This window comes from Vombatus ursinus, unplaced genomic scaffold, assembly GCF_900497805.2.
Source record: "Vombatus ursinus unplaced genomic scaffold, bare-nosed wombat genome assembly UNPS02014935.1, whole genome shotgun sequence".
In the NCBI taxonomy this organism is placed as follows: Eukaryota; Metazoa; Chordata; class Mammalia; order Diprotodontia; family Vombatidae; genus Vombatus; species Vombatus ursinus.
Window position 1 is genome coordinate 6,958,203 of NW_020954713.1, and position 23,746 is coordinate 6,981,948.

The 23,746-nt window shown below is 38.2% G+C and overlaps 1 protein-coding gene across 2 annotated transcripts in view; it reads left to right on the forward strand.

The window, feature by feature from the left end:
* Positions 1 to 23,746, forward strand: part of STX2 (syntaxin 2) — a 45,517-nt gene that overhangs the window by 16,991 nt on the left and 4,780 nt on the right. For both annotated transcript variants that reach the window (XM_027844210.1, XM_027844208.1), the window contains exons 2-9: positions 2,335 to 2,409; positions 6,052 to 6,151; positions 13,361 to 13,435; positions 17,556 to 17,629; positions 18,206 to 18,314; positions 18,575 to 18,648; positions 18,758 to 18,895; positions 20,782 to 20,892. In XM_027844210.1, coding sequence (XP_027700011.1) covers positions 2,335 to 2,409; positions 6,052 to 6,151; positions 13,361 to 13,435; positions 17,556 to 17,629; positions 18,206 to 18,314; positions 18,575 to 18,648; positions 18,758 to 18,895; positions 20,782 to 20,892 — 756 coding nt within the window. The remainder of the gene's footprint in view (positions 1 to 2,334; positions 2,410 to 6,051; positions 6,152 to 13,360; positions 13,436 to 17,555; positions 17,630 to 18,205; positions 18,315 to 18,574; positions 18,649 to 18,757; positions 18,896 to 20,781; positions 20,893 to 23,746) is intronic.

Below are 23,746 nucleotides of genomic sequence, written 5' to 3' on the forward strand. Positions count from 1 at the left end.
GCCTTCTTCTTGTACCCCAGAAACCACACTCCAGCTCCCAGCTTGGTAGCTCACCTCCACACAGGTTGGACTTCATGCTTTCCTCTGCCTCATAAACTCCTTGGCTTTCTTCAGTGCTCCACTCCATTGTGACGTCTTCACAGGAAGCCTGTCCTGCCCTATCTCCACTGCCCTCCTCCCCAGTTGATACATTCTTGTTCGATTGAATTGAATAATCAGATTGCTATCCCAGGTAGAATGTAAATGAATTCTCCCTCACTTGAAGTCTTTAAGCAAAGGCTGGATGACTGCTCCAACTTTGGCATAGAGGGGAACAAGAGTTTCAGTTTGGGTTGGACTTAATGACCTCTGAAGTCTCTTCCAACTTTGAGATTCTCTGATTTCTTGTAGGCCAACACAATCAATCAATCAATCATTAAATATTAATTCCTTCTATGTGCCAGGTGCCATGTAAAGTGTTGGGGATACAAAAAGAAGCACAAGACAGTTCCTGCCCTCAAGGAGCTTGTAATCTAACAGGGAGACAACGTGCAAGCAGATTTTTATAAAGCAAGCTGTATACAGGATAAATAGGAAATAATTGAGAGAGATAAGGCACAGGAAGTAAGAAGGGTTGAGGAAGGCTTCATGTAGAAGGTGAGATTTTGGAGGCAGCTAGGTGGCACAGTAGATAGAGCACTGGCCTTGAAGTCTGGAGGACCTGAGTTCAAATGCGGCCTCAGACCAAACACTCGACACTTACTAGCTGTGTGACCCTGGGCAAGTCACTTAACCCCAATTGCCTTAAAAAAAAAAAGGTGGGATTTTAGTTGGAACTTGAAGAAAGCCAAAGAAGTTAGTAGATGGGGTTAAAGAAGGAAATGCATTTCCGGCATGGAAGACAGCTGGAGAAAATGGTGTCTTGTTTATGGAACAGCCGGGAGGCCAGTGTCACCGGATGGAAGAGAACGTATCAGGGAGTAAGATGTAAGAAGACTGGAAAAGTAGGAGGGGGCTGGGCTATGAAGGGCTTTGAATGTCAAACAGAACATTTGTATTTGCTCCTCGAGGCAATAAGGAACCCATAGGAGTTAATATTAAGTAGGAGTATGATATGGTCAGACCTGTTTTTTTTTAGGAACATCACTTAATAGCTGAATGGAGGATGGATTGGAGTGGAGAGAGGCTTGAGGCAGGCAGACCCATCAGCAGCTATTGCAGTAATCTAGATGTGAGGTGATGGGGGCCAGCACCAGGGGGTTTGGCAGAGGAGAAGAGGGATGTATTCAAGACATATTACAAAGGTAAAATCGACAGACCTTGACAACAGCTTGGATATGGGGGGGTGAAAGACAGTGTGTGTCCAGGATGACTCCTAGATTGGGAGCCTGAGGGTCTGGAGGTGCCCTTGACAGTATTAGAGAAGGTAAGTGGGAGAGAGTGTATAGAAGGAGAGATAATAGGTTCTGAGTATCTTATTTCTGTTTTTGTATTCCCTAACATTTAGCACAGTGTTTTGTACACAATAAGAATTTAATAAATAAGTGTTGGTTATAATGAAAATTTGCCCCATATTCCTTTAAAAGTATCAGTTGTTAAAGTCTGTTGCTGGTTCATACCTAGAAATTCATTATTATTCCCTTAATTTTGCTTCCTAATAGCTTGGTTTTGTTGTTTATCACCAAAGACATGATTTCAGTTTTTAGTGTGATGAGAAGTAATCCCTAAGAAAAATTTACTCAATTTTAGTTGATGTTTGAGAAAGTGGCTTTAAAAAAACCTGTTTTATAGAAAAGTTAGCTGATGGTATATATCATTATTGATATCTCTAGAGAGAAGAGGAGACAGAGTTATATTTATTTTGGACACCTGAAGACAAAAGAAACATGAGCTGGTTTATGTAGATAAAATTAATGCTTCCAAACTATTCAGCTGATACAGTTCCTTGAATTCCTCGCCCCTCGTGCCCCCTTCCCCCAGCCAGCTGTAAAGTGGAGATCAGAGGGCTGCAAAATTAAATTATGAGAGGTTCAAGTAGCAGGAACCTTCCAGAGAGTCAAACTCCTTTATTTTAAAGATGAGGAAACTGAGACCTATAGAAGTAAAATAATTTGCCTAAGGTTACACAGCTTCGAAGTGTCTGAGGCCAGGTTTGATCTCAGGGCTTCCTGACTCCCAGGTCAGTGATCTGTCCACTATACCTGCTTCCTCTCTAACAAGTTGCCAGTTGGTTACATTTTGGGGTTCAAATAAATTAAATAAGCAAAGTACTTTTACAAACTGTGGTTTTGTTTCCTGAGCTGATGCATGTCCTAGTATGTGTCTGACCTTTTAAACACTTTTCCCCCCTTTCAGTGTAAGAGTAATGAAGATGGAGAAACAACTGTTGTCGTTGAGAAGGACCATTTCATGGATGATTTCTTCCACCAGGTAAGATGCTTAAAGGGACAGACAATTTGGGAACATGTTCAAGTAGATCAGTTTTTCTAAGTGTGCAGTTCTTAGGTGCAGAGAATATAGGATTTTGGCAAGTTGCTATTTGAATGAAAATTTCTGAAATCAGAAGTAGTATTATAATAGTTAATATAGGGAGAAAATATAGATTTTACTGTTTTTACATCACTCAAGCTAAATAATGTTTGATCAGACATACTGTTTCCATCTTTTGAAATTCAACCTTTAAGCAACTAACTTAGCTTCATTGAATATCAAGGAGGGATGTATCAACTTGATTTTCCTTTTTTCTGGAAGCTTCATTTTTTAAAAATGCTAGTTTTAATCATATGTGAAGGACTAATGAGACTTTTTTTTGAAAGAATCATACTATATTGGAATACATTGAATTATGGTTACTCCCATTACTGTATTCTTGGATATACGCATTCCAGATACATTATCGACACCAGAGGTACCGATTTTCCACGGTATATACATTTCCTAATATATGTGAATTTAATTACATATTAAGTTCCTAAGACCATTTCATTTCAACCATGTAGTTGCTATTTTTGCATAATGAAGAGAACAGGAAATTAAGTTAAGGATTTAAAGATACAAAAATTAGATGACTTAATTTGAAATTAAAATGGACTAGAAAGTATTTGATTTCCTGATTTCCCTCTTGTAGCTGGCTTCCACAGTGCACTGTTTTCTTTTACTGCTTTATTGGTACCTATTAGTAATCTAATAGTAAGTCTCTTGTATCTCCTTTGTAAGGTGTCATTAGTATGTTGGGCTTTGCTCCTGTTGTCTGTAAATCTTTAAGTGGCTGACCCCACTTGTTTGTTTTAAAATATATTTCTTGAAAAGAACCACCTTATCTAGCATTAAGCTTTGCTGTCGTATTTCAGTGAGAAGATGCATTAATTCATTGAATGCTGTTTAGTTGGAGTCTTTTTTGGAAATAGATCCTTGCCATCAGTGTGAAGAATAAAAAAATAAAAGCAGATTATTCCTAGACTATGAAATTGTTAGTTTAACAGTAGCTAGCTTTATAAAGTGAACTTTTATTCTAATTTGATTGTGAACTAAATTGACTGCTCTTTTTAAACAAATCACCACTGGGATTAATGTAGAGGAGATATTTGCTATGGTAGATGTCCATTCTATGAAAATGTCTTTTAGGTTTTAAAAATAGTGTAGCATACTGTGAAAGAGAAAGTTGTGATTTGAAAGAAACCCAGTTTTAGTGAATATAATTTGTAATGGGATTGGCAAAGAATCTTTCTCTTGTTAATAATGAATGTGAGTAAATGGTGTCTGGTTGCACTGCAGTCATTCTGAGGGTGTTGATATGGAATTCTTAGGCCTGCAGCTGGTTATTGCTGCATATGCTAGTGACAGGCAGAGTTAATAGAAAATTTTGTTAATGCTTCCTCTGATGCAAGCTTACAATTGCATTTCCTTTTGCCTGTGAGTTGCTGAGGATGGCAATGTCCATATAAGCTTGTGTATACAATGACTCAAAACTATCATTTTTATGTAAACCTTTGTTTTAAAATGTAAATTTTTGGAAAGTATTTGTATTTAATTTGCTTTTATGTGAATAATAAAATTAGTATACACTATTAATAAATGAAGGAGTACAGAAATGCCACAAACTGTATAAAATTAGAATATTGTCAAGGCCTAAAGATCTGTGATTTCATCCACGTGAGTGCTTTCTCCACCGATGGATATCAGAGTCCTTTCTTGCTGACCTTGTAGTCTCTTCTTAGCCTTGGATTCTTGAGGTTTTTTCCAGTGGAGTGTAAACTGTTGGAATAGCTAACAACCTCGGCTTTCAGAACAGGTTCTGGGGTAGAATGGTTGTCTCCTGTCTAGAAACCAATGTGGAGAGGCACACAGAGGGAAGCTCAGCACCTAAGCCACTTAGTGATTTTTAAAAAAGTAACAGTGACCCTTGAGACAGATAAGAATACAAATTACTCCTCATTGGTTTTACTTCCCCATAGTGATGGTGGTAGAGAGATAGCATGGGGCAGTGGGAAGAGCATTTGATTTGGAATCTGAGGACCAGGGTTCGAATCCTGACTCTACCTGAGTTGTCTTAGCCAGGCCCTTCAGCCCCCTGGGCTTCAGTTTCTTCTGATATAAAATTTATATGACTCCTGCAATCCTTATTGGCTCTCAGTCTTGAGTCTTGAATCCTGTGGCCTTAGACAACTAACTCACTTTGTTTCTCTGGGCTTCAATTTTCTCATGTATAAAATGGGTCTTGGACTCAACCCTCAAGGTGGATTCTTTCCAGTTTTAAAATATATGATCCTGTGACCTTAGGAAATGATCTTCTTGAGTTCCTATGGTCTAAAAAAATGGCCATTGTGTAGACACCAGATTTCCGTTGATTGCCTTTCTGAATTTAGCTGGGCTGATCTTCAGACGATGAGACCATCACTTTTGACTAGACTTACAGCCAAAGCATCTTCATTTTGTTGGCCCTGGCCACAGCTCCTCTCTGCTGATACACCCTTCGAGAACGTAGCTTAGGCATTGAAGTAGGACTTTAGTGTAGGAAATTATTGTTATCGAAAATAAGCAGAACTGCATATTTGAATATTCTCCATCACATGACTTTGGGAAGTGAAACTGATTCCTCCTTTAAATAGAGGAAGCTACTAAGTAAAGGCACTGATCAGAACAAGCCATCTTACGACACGGTGCCAGACTAGAAACCATGCTATGTGAATATTAATGTAAATAAGTTAAATTATTCCTGTGAAATGGGTAATATTGTCGATTGTCAAGACCCTAATACTTGGAAGCAGTGAAAGTCGATAGTGCTTTGTCAGTGATACAATTACCATTGACTGTTCTCAATTTGGCCCACACTTAATATTGAATAAATTATGTCTGGATACATTGAAACTGATTTGGGCCTCTGGGAGAATGTTTAGTAAATACATACCTTAATCCACTTATCGGTACTGATGGTCATAGTATAATATATTTGATTGAAATGATTAGTTTCCTCCTTGAACTATAAGGGCAATAATACTATATGTAGGCAGCGAGGTGACTTCTGAGCTTGGAGTCAGGAAGACTTGAGTTCCAGTTTGGCCCCTGACGCTTACTAGCTGTCTGACTCTGGGCATGTTACTTTAAAAAAAAAAAAAAAAAAAGGCTGTTTGCCTCAGTTTCCCCATCTGTAAAATGGGGATAATACACTTCCCTTCCAGGGTTGTTGTGAGGATCAAATATGATAATATTTGTAAAGTGCTTAGCACAGTGCCTGGAACATAGTAGGAGCTCTGTAAGTGCTAGCTATTATCATTATTATTATTATTATTATTATTATCTGATCCTCCACTATAAGTCATATTTCATCCCAAGTTGTGAAATGCCATAAATAATTTGTGCTTGTCACTGATGTTGCCTTAGCCAGAAGAGAAAAGATTAAATGTGCTGACATTTCTCTTTTTAATTTTAAATCAAAGATCATCAATAAGGAAAGTGAGAAAATGGCTCTCATTTAGCCTTTTATTTCTCAGGTTCACTTGGAAATTTATTTTCTGAAATACTGCATGTAAAAATTCACAATAAATTTTAATTTACCAATCTCCCTTTTTCCAGGTTGAAGAGATTAGAAATAATATATCCAAAATAGCACAGATTGTTGAAGAAGTAAAAAAAAATCACAGCATCATCCTCTCAGCACCAAATCCAGATGGAAGTAAGTTTCTGTGTTTTACAACTGATAATCTTCTGAAAAAATACATAGAATTAATTACTTTTTTTAAAGTAGTATTTTATTTTTTCCCAATTCTTTATAAAGACAATTTTTAGCATTCATTTTTATAAGATTTTGAGTTTCAAATTTTTCTCCCTTTCTCGCTCCCCTCTTCTGAAATGGTAAGCAATTTCATATAGGTTATATGTGTGTAATCGTATAAAACATATTTCCATATTAGTCACAGTTGTGAAAGAAGAAACAGACCAAAAGGGAAAAAAAAACACAAAAAAAATAAAGTAAGTGAAAAAAGTATGCTTCTCTCTGCATTCAGAGTCCATCAGTCCTTTATCTGGATGTGGAGAGCACTTTCCTTCCTGAGTCCTTTGTAATTGTCTTAGATCATTGCATAGCTAAGAAGATCTGAGTCATTCAAAGTTGATCCTCACACAATGTTGCTGATACTGTGTACAATATTTTCCTGATTCTGCTCATTCACTTTGCATCAGTTTGTACAAGTAATGGCCTTTTTTTTTTTTTTAATAATTCTTTTTGGAATGGGCGTCTGATTTCATTGGTATAGGGCAATCCCAGTGAGGAACCTCCCTCTGCCAACGCAGATGGAAACCTGTTCTACAGCTGATAAGACAGAGGTGTCAGTCACACAGGCCTCATGCTGGGCCAGATTAAAATGCATTTGGGAAATATTTGATGAAATAAGTAAATATAATAGAACATCAATAATGTTAATAATTTGTGGTTTTCTAAGTCCAGCAGCAAGAGACAGAGAAATTCCATTTAAATTAACTGCAGACAATCTAAAATACTTGGGAGTCTACCTGCCAAGACAAACCAGGGAATGAAGGAATTTCAGAAACCTGGAAAGACCTGTATGAACTGATGCAAAGTGAAGTAAGGAGAACCAGGAGAACAATTTACACAGTATCAACAATATTGTAGAAACAAACAGCTTTGAAAGACTTAGGAACTTTGATCAACACAATGACCCACCAGGATTCTAGAGAACTCATGATGAAATATGTGACCTGCCTCCGTCCATCCTGAGGTGATAGATGCAGAGTGTACATTAAGACACAACAGGGACAACAGGAGAATTTGTTTTCTGTATCTTTCTATATTTATTAAAAGGGCTTTGTTTTTTCTATTTTTGATGGGAGTGTGGTAGGAGAGGAGTGAGAGGGGGAGAAGGCCAAGGAATTTACTGAGATAGACTAACAAGAATTGTGTGAAATGTTCTTCCTCCCCTAAGCTGGTCTTTTTTGCTCACAAAAGCACTTGCTATCTCTAGGAGAAGGGCGGCTCCAACTCAGACTACAATCGTCATGTGCCCCATCACTGCTCCTGGTGCCCGGGGGCAGGTGACCTTCTGTTCTTCAGAGAGGCCTCACCTTGCTCCCCTTGGGGCTAGCTCTTCTGGGTTCCTAGCCTGTCTGCTCCTTTCTTGACTCCGTAGCTGATACCCCCCCACTACAGGAATCCCCGGGGCTGCCTCTTGTCTTAGAAGACCATCTCTCTGTCCCTGTGTTTCTCCTCAGTGTGCGTCTGTGCTCCTGCAGCGTATCTTGTCTTTTGGTTCAATAGCTCCAATGACGTGGTTGATGTCAGTCAGGTGGGAGAGGAGAGAAAGTTGTCCCCATCCCTTATTCTGCTTGCAGCCTTCTGCTGTAGGCTTACTGCCTCCACTGGACTATTGAATAGCTTGTTGTTTTTATGTATAGGCCAAACAGTGTGATTCTCTTACCCAGACACAGGTGTATCTGCATAGTGTTTTTTGTTTTCATCCAGCAACCCAAGGCCCTATTGTCCTCCCAAACTGATTAAGGACTTACTCATATGTTGTGGTACAGTTGGAAAATTCCTGAACGTCCACTTTACACTCTGTGATTGTATTAATCTGAGGTAGGAGAGCCATCTTCCTCCTGTAAACCCTCCGTAGATCTTCTTCTGGGTCTCATGTTTCATGGGAAGCAGCGCAGCGCTTGGGATATCTACCCGTTACCTTTCCTAGTGGGGCTTATTCACCTTTTTTTATGCTCACCTCTATCTAATGATGTCTTTTATGCCTCACCTTAGGTGAAGTCACCTTTGGGAATATACTTCAAACCATGCAGTGTTTGTTGTTGTTCAGTCAGTAACAGTCTCTGATGCTTTGTGGCCCTGTTTGCTGTTTTCTTGGCAAAGATACTGGAGTGGTTTGCTGCAGCTCATTTTGCAGATGAGGAATTGAGGCAAACAAGGTTAAGTGACTTGCTCAGGGTCACACAGCTAGTAAGTGTCTGAGGCCAGAGTTGAGCTCCTGAAGATGTCTTCCTGATTCCAAGCCCAGTACTCTGTGCTCTGTGGTGCCACCTAGCTGCCCTGCAGTAAGTCTACCATATATTTTTTTCTAGTGCCCTTCATCTAGTCACTTACAGTTTTGATGCTCCTGAGATCACAGTATTTCCATGGTTCACATCCATGTAATATGCCTGGTGTTAATTGATGGTTTTGGCAGCAGAAAACAGCATGGAATCATTCTAAGCATTCTACACTTTCCCAAATGTCCTCGTGGTCAATTCAGAGCCCAACTCGTTGTCCATCTGAAATGCTTATCCATGATATTTTGAAGGACAAACAGATGGGCTGCTATTCCAACTGCAAGTCGTAATATGGCAATATGAACTTGCTTTTTTTCTATGGGTAGTACCAGGCTGATCTTTTTTTTTTAAACATTCATTTTTAAAAGATTGAGTTATTTGATTTTCAGATTCTCCCCAGCCCCTTTCCCACCCATTGAGAAGACAGGCAATATGATACCCATTATACGTGTGAAGTCATGTAAAATGTATTTCCATATTAAGGACTGCTCTATTTTGAATGACTGTGGATCTTTTTTATTTTACTTTAATTTTTAAAAATTTATTTATTTTTAGTTTTCAACATTCACTTCCATAAGATTTTGAGTTATACACTTTCTCCCCCTCCCCAAGATGGCATGCATCTGATATAGGCTCTACATATACATTTATATTAAATGTATTTTCACATTAGTCATCTTGTAAAGAAGAATTAGAACCAATGGGAGGAATCACGAGAAAGAAGAAACAAACCAAAAAACAGAGCAAATAATATTCTTCAATCTGCATTCAGACTCCATGGTTTTTTTTTTCTCTTTCTGGATATGTATAGCCTTTTCCATCATGGGGAATAACTGTGGATCTTTGTGTGGGAGGGAGGCCGGGTAGCACTGTAGGACTTGATTCAGCCAGTGGTGTCATCTGTAGACAGGAGCATTGGGATAACTTATCACTTACAGGAAATTCCTCCTCCATTTTTACGTGGTATAGTAGAGTCTCCATGGGCAAACTTCTTTGGTGAGCTAGTCTCCATATTTTCTGCCTCATTTGATATTGATAAATAGAACAAATTATTTCTCTAAATCTTCCGGTGAATTTTATATGATTATGACATTAATCTGTCCTCTACTCAGTGACCAAAGTAATCATTGCCCATTCAGTAAACTCCAGAAGACTTGCTATTACTTCTGGGAGCAAGAATAAAATCTAGTGTTTGGTCTTTAAAGCCCTTCACAGTTCGACTCCTTCCTGACTTGCAAGCCTTCTTATACTTTATCCCTATGGTTGTTCTCTGTGACCCAGCAGCATCGGCCCTATATGACTCTCCCCTAAGCCTTGAAGGTTCTCCCTCCTCACCTCTGTCTCCTGGCTTCCCTTTCTTCTTTCACAATACAGTTCAAAGCTCACCTTCTGTAGGAGGCCTTTCCTTTTCCTTTCTGGATGCCAGTGCCTTCCCTCTGGGATGATGTCCAATTTATCCTGTATATATCTTGTTTGTACATAGTTGTTTGCATGTTCTCTCTTCTGTTAGACTGGGAGCTCCTTGAGGGCACAGACTATGTTTATCTTTCTTTGAATCCTCAGTGCTTAGCACAGTGCTTAGCACATCGTAAGCACTTAGTAAATGCTTGTTGATTGACCAGTGGAGTGTCTCGGGCTCCTTTGCTTGGCATGTTTCTATTAATGGCATACTTAGATGAAGGCTTAGGTGGTATACTGATCAGATTTGCACATGGCCCAAATCTGGGAAAGATAGCCAACACCTTGGATCCCAGCATAAAGAACACTGAGGAAAATCTAGTACAATGAAATTTAATATAGATAAATATATTCTAACTCTGGTGTACCAGAAATAAACTTCCCAAGTGTAAGAAGGAGGAGGCCTTACATCTGTTCATCCAAAAAGAACTGGGCCTCTTAGTGGACTGCAGTCTCAATGTGAGTCAGCTCTGTGGTGGAGCAGCCCAAAAAAAGCTCAGGTTGTCATGTGACCTTATTCTGCACGGAGATTCATGTGACTGGACCTAAGGAGACTCTGGTCAGAACATAGCTGCTGGTGTGCTTAGTTCTGACTTCCACATTTCAGCAAGGACATCAGTAAGCCAGAGAGCTGGACGGTATCTACAGTAAAGCAGATGGGATTTTTAAAGGGTTTGAGGTCGTGTCAAATGTGGATTGCTCCAAAGAGCTGAGGGTGTTTAGCTTGGAAAAGAAAAGACCATGAACGGGCACATGATGTCTGTCTACCAGTATTTTCAGAGTTGTAATGTAGGTCAGAGATATTGGACTTAGACTGCTTGCCTCCCCATGTGACCAAGCTAGGAAGAAGGGCTCGACCTTGCAAAGAGGCCAATTTAGACTTGATGTAAGAAAGAACTCAGCAATGCAAATGCTAGCCCAAAGTGGCCTGTGCTGCCTTGGGAAGCATTGGGTTCCTCTTCATCGGAAGTTCAAAGGCAAAGGCTGGATGACCACTTGTTCTCTGTGCTGTAGAGGTTTTTTTTGGTTGTTGTTGCTGCAGTTCAGGTGTGGGTTGAACTTGATGGTTTCTTATGCCTTTTGTACTTCTTGAGATTCGATGATTCTATGAAACTTAATTTCTTATGTGAGCCTCCATGTTTTAAAGTGAGTTAAGTTTTGTTGAATAATATTTTACTTCTGTTTAGATGCCTTATCTTTTAAGAAGTTCCAAATTTTATTGGTATCTTTTGTTTTTATATTACCTTCATTTCCAGTGTCTCCCTTTCCTCCACCCCATCCAACAAGTCATCCCTTAGAACCAAAAAAGAAAGAAAATAAATGATTTTTACCCATACTAACCAATACATTGATTATGAGAATATTGGAAATGTTCTATCCCTGTAGCCCCTCACTTCTGCAATGGAGGGCTTTTTTCTCATCTTGATTTCAGGGACAGACTTGGTCATTATAATTAGATAGCATTCTGATTTTTTGTTTTCATTTTTTCCCTACTTATATTGTTTTAGTCATGTTTACTGTTTTCCTAGTTCCTTTTGCTGTACTGTGCAGCAGTAATTAAAAGTCTTTTTGTACTTCTCTGAATTTTTCATATTTATCATTTTTTACAGTGCAGTAATATTTCATTACATTTATATTCCAGTTTAGCCATTCACTAATCGATGGTCTCTAGATGTGCAGTATCATTTTGTAAAATAAATATTAATCATTCTCTCTTCTCATTATCCATTATTCTCCAAACCTCTGTTGCCAAGTAATAGCAGAGAGAGCCATCCTATACGTAAGTTTAGAGTTCCTTAAGTTTTTAGTATAGTATCTATGTATAGTCTGATTTAAATTCTGCTGTCATTGTTTAGGTGATTTTTTTTCTTTTCTAAAAAATAATATTGATCAGAATTTTGCACAGAGCAGCTAATGGCCAAATATTTATCTTGTCTTTAAAAAACTCAAATTTTGAAAAAGGGAATATTAAAAATTAAGTGCAAGATTTTTTTGTTCTCTTTTCTCTAAGGTGAAATATTTTCTTTTTAAATTCTATTTTTGGGGCAGCTAGGTGGCGCAGTGGATAGAGCACCGCCTGGATTCAGGAGGACCTGAGTACAAATCTGGTCTCAGACACATAACACTTACTAGCTTTGTGACCCTGGGCAAGTCACTTAACCCCATTGCCTAGCCCCCCCCCCCCAAATTCTATTTTTACAGCATTTTACTTTCTTGATATGCCTATCATCATCAGTATTCTTAGCTTTTATCTATCTCCCTTGGTTTATGAATGTTACACCTCATTGGAGACCTATGACAAATGATTGCTGATAGAGTCTATAGTAGATGTCATACATACACCTCATTAACTTAGGATCCATACAAGACAGAAACCTGTGCAGTAAGTAGTCATTGTCTAATTTTAACCCAAAGTAGCTGCCAAGCACCTCCAGGAAGCAGCTGGAAGGAAGGAAAAGGCAGAAGCCAATGGAATGGTTTGCTGGCTGAAGGGAAAGGCCAGAGGCAGCAGTCTAGTGCTATGTGCATAGTAGATTCTCCTGAAATATTTGTGGAATGAATAAATGTAGGAATGAGCAGAGTGGGATTTACTTTCATCAAGGGGTAGGCAGCATGATGTGATGCAAAGGTCATAAGGCTTGGGTTTTTGAAGTCTGGCCCTCTGCTGATTTTGATGGCTTGGACAAGTCCATTAACCTCTTTGTACCTCAGTGTACTCACCTGTAAAAGAGGAATGATACTTGCACATCCTACCCCATAGGGGTATTGTGAGGATTAAATGAGTTAATATGTGTAAAACTGTTGTTTTCTGTCCTTCATTCTTGAAGAGGACCATGACGTCAGGAAGATGATACCATGACATGCAAGTGAATTGGATTGAAGTGAGAGAGGGCTGTGCAAGGTCATCAGCCTCACTTTCTCTTCTGGAGCCATCTGGGTCCAGTGGCAAGATATAGATCAGGATGACTGTATTTGGCTCCCGGATGTAAGACCATATACAGATGTTAACATCGTAATGTATTAGCGCCTGCTCAGATGTTAGTAATGGGTTGCCATTTGGAAAATATCCTTGTACTGGGTATTTAGTCCAATGCCACAGAATGATCACGTATGACAGCACGGTGTAGTGATGATTGTCTTTAGTAGATGGTTGTATGAGAAACATGGTAGAAACTGAAGAAACTCAAGAAGGCTTGGGGCTCTGTTTTTGGAGTAAGTCTACCTTGGATTATTAGTACCTTATCTTAAGTGGGGTGAATGCCAATGCAGCATTGGTGATATAGCCTATACAGTAACAACTAGTGGTTCTGTATTTCTTTTATGTTTACTATTGATATCTAAATTTTATATCTTAGATTACACTTTATTTTTAAAGGGACAAAAGAAGAGCTAGAAGAACTGAATAAAGAAATCAAGAAAATTGCTAATAAAATTAGAGCCAAGTTAAAAGGTAAGTTTGAAAGTTTGAGTGCTTTTTAGGTAAATGTTGAATATTGACTTTTTGGGAAAGTCTTTGCTTGAGTTATCAGTCTCTTCTATTATCCATTTTAATATGTTTGAAGAACTGAGCATGTGTGCTAAACGTCAGTGATTCTTATCATTTATGCCAGTTGTTACCTCTTGTTCAGCTGTATCAATCACTGAGTTATGTTACTTTGAGCACTTGATTATGAAATAATCTTTCATAGTCTCATGTTTTATTTTCTGATGCTGTTTTTACTAAATTTCTGTTGTTTTCAGCTCAACATAATTTTGTGATTATATATATATATGTATGTGTACATATGTGCACACATGTATATTATAGTCAGTGGCCCTTTTAAAAATATTTTCCCCCCAATTATATGTAAAAGCAATTTTGTTTTTTAAAATTTTGAATTCAAAATTTTCTCCCATCCTCTTTCCCCCCTCTCCTCCCTCAAATGGCAAGCAGTTTGATACAGGTTATACATATACAGTTATGCAAAACATTTCCATATTAGTCATGTTGTGAAAGAGAACATAGACCAAAAAAAAAAAAACCCAATAAAAATGAAGAAAAAATTTAAAAAGTGTGCTTTGATCTGTATTCAGACTCTTATCATTTCTTTCTCTGCAAATGGAGAACATTTTTTATCATAAATCATTGAAATTGTCTTGACTCATTGTGTTGCTGAGAATAGCTAAGTCATTCACAGTTGATCATCATACAGTATTGTTGTTACTGTATATAATGTTTTTCTAGTTCTGCTCACTTCATTTTGAATCACTTCATGTAAGCCTTTCCAGGTTTTTCTGAAATCATGCTGCTTGTTATTTCTTAAAGTATTCCATCAAAATCATATACCACAACTTGTTCTGCCTTTATCTTATTGAAGGGCATGCCGTCAATTTACAGTTCTTTGCCACTACTAAAAGAGCTGCTATAAATATTTTTGAATTTTTTTTGATCTCTTTGAAATACAGACCTAGTAGTGGTGTGGCAGGGTCAAAGGGTATGCACAGTTTTCTTTGGGCATAGTTCCAAATTGCTCTCCAGAATGGTTGTATTAGTATACAACTCCACCAGTAGTGCATGAGTGTCTCAATTTTAGCACGTCCCCGCTAACATTTGTCATTTTCCTTTTCTGTCATATTAGCCAATATGATGGGTATGTAGCGATACCTCAGAATTGTTTTAATTTGCATTTCTTTAATCAGTAATGATTTAGAGCTTTTTTTCATATGACTATAGACAGCTTTGATTACTTCATCTGAAAACTACCTGTTAATATCCTTGACCATTTATCAATTGGAGAATGACTCTTATTTTTATAAATTTGACTCAGCTCTCTATGTATTTGAGAAATGAGGCCTTTATCAGAAAAACTCGCTATAAAAAGTTTTTTACAGTTATGATTACTATGTATTCCCTCCATCTTATTTTCCCCCTGTTTATCTTACTCTGTCCTTTGTCCATTCTCTAAAGTGTTTTACTTCTGACTTTTATCTCCTTCAGTTCTCCCCCTCTCCCTCCCCCCGCTCCATTTTCTCTTATTCTCTTCCCTTCCTGTAGGGTAAGATACATTTCTGTACCTAACAGAGTATGTATGTTATTCCCTTTTTGAGCCAGATCTGATAAGAATAAGGTTCACGGTTCCTATCCACCTCCCTGATCTCCCACTATACTATTAAGAGCTTTTTTGTGCCTCTTTTGCATGAGATAATTTACCCCTTTCTACCTTTCCCTTTCCCACCCCTTAATTTTATTTTTTTAGATATCATACCATCATATTCAACTCATACCTATGCCCTCTTTCTATATCCTCCCTCTAACTTCCCTGATAGTGACAAAGTTCTTAAGAGTTACTATCATCATCACGTGTAGTAATGTAAACAGTTTAACCTTGTTGAATCTCTTATGATTTCTCTTTCTTGTTTACCTTTTTATGCTTCTCTTGAGTCCTGTATTTGAAAGGCAGATTTTCTATTCATCTCTGGTCTTTTCATCAGCAATACTTGAAAGTCCTCTATTTCATTGAATAGCCATTTTTTCCCCAAAGGAATATACTCAGTTTTGCCAGGAGCGTGATTCTTTGTTGTAATCCTAGCTCCTTTGCCTTCTGGAACATTAGATTCTAAGCCCTCCAGTCCTTTAATGTAGAAGCTGCTAAATCTTGTGTTATTTTGACTGTGGCTCCATGATAGTTGAATTGTTTCTTTCTGGCTGCTTGCAATATTTTCTCTTTGACCTGGGCAATCTAGAATTTGACTATAATATTCCTGGGATTTTTCATTTTGGGATCCCTTTCAGGAGATGATTGGTAGATTCTTTCCATTTCTGTTTTGCCCTCTGGTTCTAGAATATCAGGGCAGTTTTCCTTGACAATTTCTTGAAAGAAGATGTCTAGGCTCTTTTTTTGATCATGGCTTTCAGGTAGTCCAGTAATTCTTAAATTATTTCTCCTGGATCTGTTTTCCAGGTCAGTTGTTTTTCCAATGAGATATTTCACATTTTCTTCTAGTTTTTCATTCTTTTGATTTTGTTTCATTATTTCTTGATATCTCATGATATCATTAGCTTCCATTTGCCCAATTATAATTTTTAAGGAATTATTTACTTCAGCAAGCTTTTGCAAGTCTTTTTCCATTTGACCAATTCTGCTTTTTTAGGGAGTTCTCTTCAGTAGATTTTTGTGTTCCTTTTACCATTTGGCCTATTCTGTTTTTTTAAGGTGTTATTTTCAGTATTTTTCGTGCTTCCTTTATCAAGCTGTTGACTCTTTTTTCATGATTTTCTTGCATCACTCATTTCTTTTCCCAGTTTTTCCTCTACCTCTTTTATTTGATTTTTAAAATCCTTTTTGAGCTCTTCTAGGAATTTTTTCTGGGCCTGAAACCAATTCACATCTTTTGTTGAGGCTTTGGATATAGCAGTTTTGACTTTGTTGTCTGTATCTGAGTTTGTGTTTTGATCTTCGCTGTAACCATAGTAACTTTCTGTGGTCAGATTAATTTTTTGCTGTTTGTTCACTTTTCCAGGCTGACTTTTAATTGTTAAAATTGGGCTCTGCTCTTGGGGTGGATAAGGCCCTGTCTACTTTAGGTTTTTTATGCAACTGTTTTCAGAGGTAGTTCTGAAGGTCTGTAAATTTTCAGTTCTTCCAAGGTAGTATGTTTAAGGAGAGGTGTGTTTACTCTCCTCCTGGCCTGTGCTGTGGTCTGTGAGTGACTACAAGCATTCTCTTTCACTCTGGAACTGGGACTAGGGTTCCTGCTTTCCTGTGGCCACAGGCTCTAGCGTACTGGTGCTTCTGCTGACCCTGGGACTACGACTCACCCAGGACTGTGACTTGAATAATGCAACAAAGAGCGGCGTCCATTACCAGAAAAGAGGCCCCTGTAATCTTCTGACCAGTTGTCTGACCCCCTCCTCGCCCCAGAAGCTGCTGCTGCTGACTTGGCTGCTCCCAAGGTCTGCTGCTGGTTTGTTGGGGCTCAGCCTGTGCTGGCCTGCACTCCACTCTCACCCGAGTGAGACAGACCTTTCCTGCCAACCTTTTAAGTTGTCATGGGCTGGGAAATTGTTTCACCCCATGTTTTTGTGGGTTCTGCCGCTCCAGAATTTGTTTTGAAGGATTATTTCAAAGTTGTTTGGAGGGAAATTTGGGAGAGCTCAGATGAGTCCCTGCCTTTTCTCCACCATCTGGGTTCTGCCACTCCAGTGGCTTTTTTTTTTTTTTTTTTCGAGAAGAAAAAAGCTAAATCTAGACTGGGCATTTAAAAATGATGTGACTTATTTTTATGGTGGCTATTACTCAACTTTGGTAGCAGTGGTTTTTGAGGTGTTTGAGTTCTTCGTGTGAGTTAAAATAGAGATTCCTCTGTGACCATGGAAAAACACAGGTCTTTTTAAAATCAAAGTCCCTTTCTACCAAGATTTTCAATTTAATCAAGAGTAATCTCTTAAATGATTATTTTAAATCTGTCTTTAGTAATTTATCAACTTAGTTTTATTTGGGGGAGATCAGAAAGAAGTGGATCCCCTGCAAGAAAACATTTAGTGATTCGTTTGAAACAAAAAAAGTGAAAGCTGTTCTCTTTATTCTCAGCTATCGAACAAAGTTTTGACCAAGATGAGAATGCCAACCGAACGTCAGTGGATCTTCGGATACGAAAAACACAGGTTTGACCATCCGCTTCATTTGATGGAAATAAAAGCTTAGAGATCATTCCTCTCTGATTGCAAGTTTATCTTTGGACGGTCTATGTTTTCAAAGTAGAGGCTGTAATATGCACAGAATTAATAAATCAGCTAGTTATTAAGTATCTAGAAAGGGCAGCTAAGTGGTGCAGTGGATAGAATGATGGGCCTGGAGTCAGGAAGATCTGAGTTCAGATCTGGCCTTAGAAGCTGTGTTACCCTGGGCAAGTCACTTAACCTTGTTTACCTCAGTTTCCTTATCTGTAAAGTGAACTACAGAAGGAAATGGCAGACCACTCCAGTATTTTTTCCAAGAAAGCCCCAAATGGGGTCACGAAGAGTTGGGCATGACTGAAACAACTGAACATCAAGAATTATCTAGTGCTCACAAGTACATAACTCCACTCTGGGTACTGGAGTATGCCTAGTAAGAGTTGTACGCTTAAGATGTATATTTCTCCATTTGGACGAATAGCGTAGTAGGTTGGTTTTCTGAAATTCATTTTCTTAATGGGGATGAGAAATGTAAAATTTTGATCAGTTTTATCCCTGTTACAGCATTCTGTACTGTCTCGGAAATTTGTGGAAGTTATGACAGAGTATAATGAAACACAGACTTTGTTTCGGGAACGAAGCAAAGGACGGATACAGCGTCAGCTAGAAATAAGTGAGTAAATAACGTTGTTATGGTGGCTGAAATCTCATCAGCTGTGTGACCTTGAAGAAGTGTCTTAGCCTCTTTAAGCTTCTGATTGCTTCTCTGTGATATTGGAATAATAATACTTGCACTACCTACCTCACCAGGTTGTTGTGAGAAAAGTGCTTTGTAAGCGTGAGTCGTCGTTGTTCTTATGGTGAGAAATACGTCATTTTTGAAGTGCAGCACTCTTAATTGAAGTGTTTTAAATTATGTTAATATCTTCTTAGCTGGAAAAACTACCACTGATGAGGAACTAGAAGAAATGTTGGAAAGTGGGAATCCTTCTATTTTCACTTCAGATGTAAGCATACAAATGTCACTAGGACGGGATATGCATTTTATTTTTTAAAAAATATTGCAAACCAACCATATGTTCATTAGCATTTCTTTCTTGTTTCTCCATTCCAAAGATTATATCAGATTCTCAAATTACTAGGCAAGCTCTCAATGAAATTGAGTCACGTCACAAAGATATTATGAAATTGGAGTCCAGTATACGAGAGCTACACGAAATGTTTATGGATATGGCTATGTTTGTTGAGACTCAGGTAACTAAATTGATTTGAATTAATTTCTTTAAAAGGAAATCTTCCTCTCATGCCTGTGATTTTATGTTTGGTCGAATAATAGCTTCCAGTATGCCTGTATTTTCTGTTCTGTCAGAATAAGAGGAGACTCCTCCTCACTGGACCCCATTGGTCAAGCGGAGGCTGGATCTCCGCCTGTCCAGGGACACTTGAGGAGGGGCCCCTCATTCTTGTGTGGGTTGCACCAGGTGGCTTCTGAGGTTCCTTCCAACATGGAGATTTTGTAAATAGTATTTCAGTTTCTCTAAACGATTAATTAAAATATAAAATGTAAGGTTAGATGTAGGCCCCAGAGGTCAGATTGTGTGGCCCTGAAGACATTCTGCCCTTTTGCACACCATTAGAGGGTCTTGATTGAGCTCAACATGGATCCATTGGGTCCATTAAAGATGAATACCCCCCTTCCCTTTCCTCTCTTCACCCCTAAATACAATAATCGACTATTCCCTAATAAATGGATTCTTACTGAAACCTATTTCCAATCTGCACTTTTGCTTTTGGCAAAAATTCTTGTAAATTGTTCTTTCTTGTGGGCTCTTGCCAGAATAGTTCTTTAGGATTAAAGGTGTAGAGGCCGTGAGACACTCATAACCATTATTCTCATGCTGAGAAGGTCCTCGTTGGAACTTCACCTGAGTCAATGCTTTTAGGTCCCTTTATATTTCTGGTACTTTGTGGGGAAGGGAGTTCAGGACAAGAGTTCACTTCATGGAAACTTCCATGACCTTTTCAATATGACATCTTTATTTTAAATAACAGACCATAAAGTTGATTGAGGGAAATTGGCACACGCTAGCAGCATTTTTGCCAAAAGAGGTTAACAACTACTGTATGTGTGTGCATGTTTGGGGGAGGGATTATTTCACTTCCTTCTCCTCCTCCTTATTTTGTGTAGTGTCCATTTTCATTAATGATATCGAAAATGGATGGATTAGCAGACGGTACTACTTAATTCCCAATTCCTGAATTATCCCAAAGGAAACAAATTAGCTGGGTGAGAATTCTTAGAGTATACTGATATTTGTCGAGTTATTCTTTTATCATACAGATCCTACAGAAAGAAAGTAATTCTTTCATTGGGCGTCATTAGAAAAATTTTTGCACTTTATAGATGTCAGTTACTTTTAGAAATCATTAGTATAACTTCTCCTACATGAACACACACTTGGGGATAGTAATTGTATTGATCTAATCTAGTTCTGTCTGTATTGGGAAATTTAAATCTGTGAATGAATGAGTTACTTGTGCATCATTCTTCAATGCTTTGCTATTCACTGCTGCAGATTATGTCTGCGAATGGACAGAAACCAGGTAATGTATTTTCTCCCCTATCATTTCACCACATTTCCTTGTTTAAAAATTTGCTTATTAATTCAACCAATTTGGTGTCAGTGTGTAAGCTGTGTTTAGTATAGTTACATTTAAAAAAGTAAATAGTGAAAATTTTACACCCATTTGAAAAGATGCCATTCTCTGTGCGTATATATGTATGTTTTTAGAGTATGTTTGTGCATGTAGTAAAATATTTAACCCAAAGCTAGCTTCCTTTCCATCTTTATACTCATCCTTAAATTTTTTTTTACTATTTCCATGTTTAGAAAAACTCATATGCCTTTAATCTTCAACATTGAAATCCTATCTTTAATTTTAATAATTGGAATGGAATTGTATGCCATTGTTTTTGGTCAATAGATTTTGCCTTCTTCCTTCCTAAGTGAATGAAAACTTGTAGGCATCCCTTCCACAAGATGCATTCTAATCTCAAAATCATTATTGCTGTGATGTGGCTGCTCTTGGGTATACATCTGGAAGTTCATTTCTTCTAAAATTAAAATTTTTATTTTTAGGGCGAAATGATCAACAACATAGAAAAGAATGTGATGAATGCTTCAGACTACGTGGAGCATGCTAAAGAGGAAACTAAAAAAGCTGTTAAATACCAGAGCAAAGCCAGAAGGGTAAGCTTACGTTGTCGAGCTGCTAAAAATGGGCATTTAATAACATGCTACAAACTGGTCTGTGCTCATAGCACACTAATGCCATTTTGCTAGAAAGTTTATTGAAGAAATAAAGTTGGGTGCCTGTTCCACTCTAGGCTAACTCATAATGCATTTATTGGATACATTGACATTATTTTTGTTAAGAAGCACAGAAGTTTATTAGGTAAATGCTGCTGGATGTACACCTTTTGTTGGTACCCAAAATAAGTTCAGACACTTTGCAAATAAATATAAGTAATGTTTCCCTTCTCGCATGATTGACTGAAGCAACTATTTTTTTTAAAGCAGAAAAAGTTTTTTGCATTTATTGTGTCAGTCTTTGTAAGAACTGATGCAAAGTAATACAGTATTAGATCAGAATAAAATATTTCCTTTAAAATATTTTCTCATTAATTTTTTGATTTAATAAATAGTTTGTTATGTACTTTATTTGCTTGCTGTTCCCTTGATTTTTGGATTATTTGTCCTTAGTGAAGTTGGGCAGTTAGCATAGATTTTACCCAAGAAGTTTCTACATTTCTGGAAATCTATTTATTTTATTATTAACAAGCATTAAGGGATCTTTCAGAATTTTTTTTTTTTTTGCTTAAAAGATCAATATGGCAAATGTACCACCAGCCTAAAGTATTTTTTCTTGACTGTCATTGAATTTACAAGTGGCCACCCATTATGTAACATTGTCTCTGTGTAACAGAGGAATGCAGTAGCACTGATAATCTGAGTCATTTTATAATAATGCAGAAGTGACATTTGGCTCTGGAATGCATGTTTATATTCATGTTGGATTGTAGATGTGTTTGGGAATTCAAAACACTTTAAAGAAATTATTGGCACTAAATAGTGAAGAGCTGACTAAGGATATCTGGGATGCTGTCCTATTCCCCCGTTTAACTTCTTGCTCCAGAGTGATGCTGAAAACAGACAGACTCGTATAAAACGTCTTCTTAAGGAGAGTCGTTCTCAGAGCACTATCTGAGGATACTGTCAGACCATTGTCCTTCAGACCGCGCCCAGAAGTGGGGGAGATAGCTTTGAATGAAAATGTCTTTCTTGGTGGTAAATTCTCCTGTTAGTTCAGTGGGGGTATCAGAGTGAGAACAGGCAGGAATAATGATATTGTCACCAGATAGTTAAGCAGAGAAGTCAGTAGTACTCGAAAGACATTAAAAGCAAGAAAATGCTCATAATTGATGATTGATTTTATAATGATTTTTAAAGTAACATCCAAGCCCTTCAACTTTCCCCTGGTTTATCTTCCCTTCCTGCCCTGGGTTATGGGCAGGAGAATCTAAGGGGTTTTTTAATTAGGTGTAGGGATAGCAAGTTAACAGTGAGAACAGTCCTAAATTGTTGGCATGGCCTAGACAGACCATATTGACTGCATTTGTATTTTGTAATTGGTTGGGTAAACACAGCCTTATTAAGTTCATTGGGATCCTTAATCCTCAGGGTATAAAGGAGCCAGGTCTGGGATGCCTGTTCTTGTGCATTGATTCCATGGCTCTGCCGAGACAGATAGACCTTCCAACCTAGAGCTCTTGACAGCTTGTTCATTAGCGTCTTAGCCTCCCTGTTGTTCCTGTTCTAGAACTTGGGTGTTGCATTCACAGGCATCTTGTTTATATTGCAACGTTGCTGCTGAAATGGCAGTGGAGTTTTGTGTGGCCCGTGCTGTACCAGTCAGCATGTATGATGTAATTGGCTCAACATGGTGACTCGGTAGGTAGCACTGAAGCGTGTAGCCAACGTACAAAGATGTGCTTTATAATTTTAGCACTTTAGAGACAGATTAAAAGGGGTAAATACATTGTTGTTCCCATAAAGCTGAAGATCACTAGTTATTGCAATCCGCCAGTGGGGTTTGATCAGTGTGGATGCCCCCTCACTGATGTGGCTCACTTTACGTCTACACCCGTGAGTCTCAGGTCTAGTCTTCTCTGCCAGGAGGAATCCCAGCCCCGTGGATGTGTGAAAGCACGAGACTCCAGCCTGTGCAGCTGCAGGCTTCCTGCACTAAGAGCGATGCTTTTTGTTGAGTTCTGTATAGGTGTAAGGTCTGCTGTGTTTTGTGGATAGTGCATCTTTGTAATAGGCAAGTTATGGATTTTGTAGATGCTTTGTTTATCATACTGCAGATACAGGGCAAATCATCAGCACATCAATTATTTATGCATTTCCTTTTATCGACAATAACATAATATCCTACAGCATTTGTGGCATACAATGCTCTTTGAGAACCATTGCCCTGCACCTTAGTCGATATTCTCCGAGAATTACTCTAGTTGAAGAATTCATCACTGAATTGTGGTCCATCTAGTGAGAAACCTCTTAGCAGCTTAGCCCAGCTGCTCTTGGGGGCAGGAAGACAGTGTCAGCTCTGGGTCCACACTTGACTTCCCAGCTTGGACCTACCCTACCTCAGTGCCAGCTCTGGGCCTGCACTCAGAGCCTTCCCAGATTGGGCTCAGCCTACCTACCTGGACATCCACTTTATTAGCACAGCCTTTAAGAACCCAGAGTCATTGTCAAGCTACCATGAAGTTTCAAAGACTTTCATATACCTATCAAATGTATAGCCTGGATCTCAGGATAATAGGGATTTAGCAATATTCATAATTACAGGGCAGTTTCTATGCCTAATGGTCTCACTGTAGCAAATTAATGATAACTTTTTTTTTGAATTGAGAATTAGGTCAAAAGGTTAAAGGAGTCATTACCTAGAGTTTGAATTGAGTTATGTTAGGCCTTTGGGTTGCATTACAATGCAGAAGGGGTCTTAATCCTGAAGCTGAGAATTAATTGTGATATAATC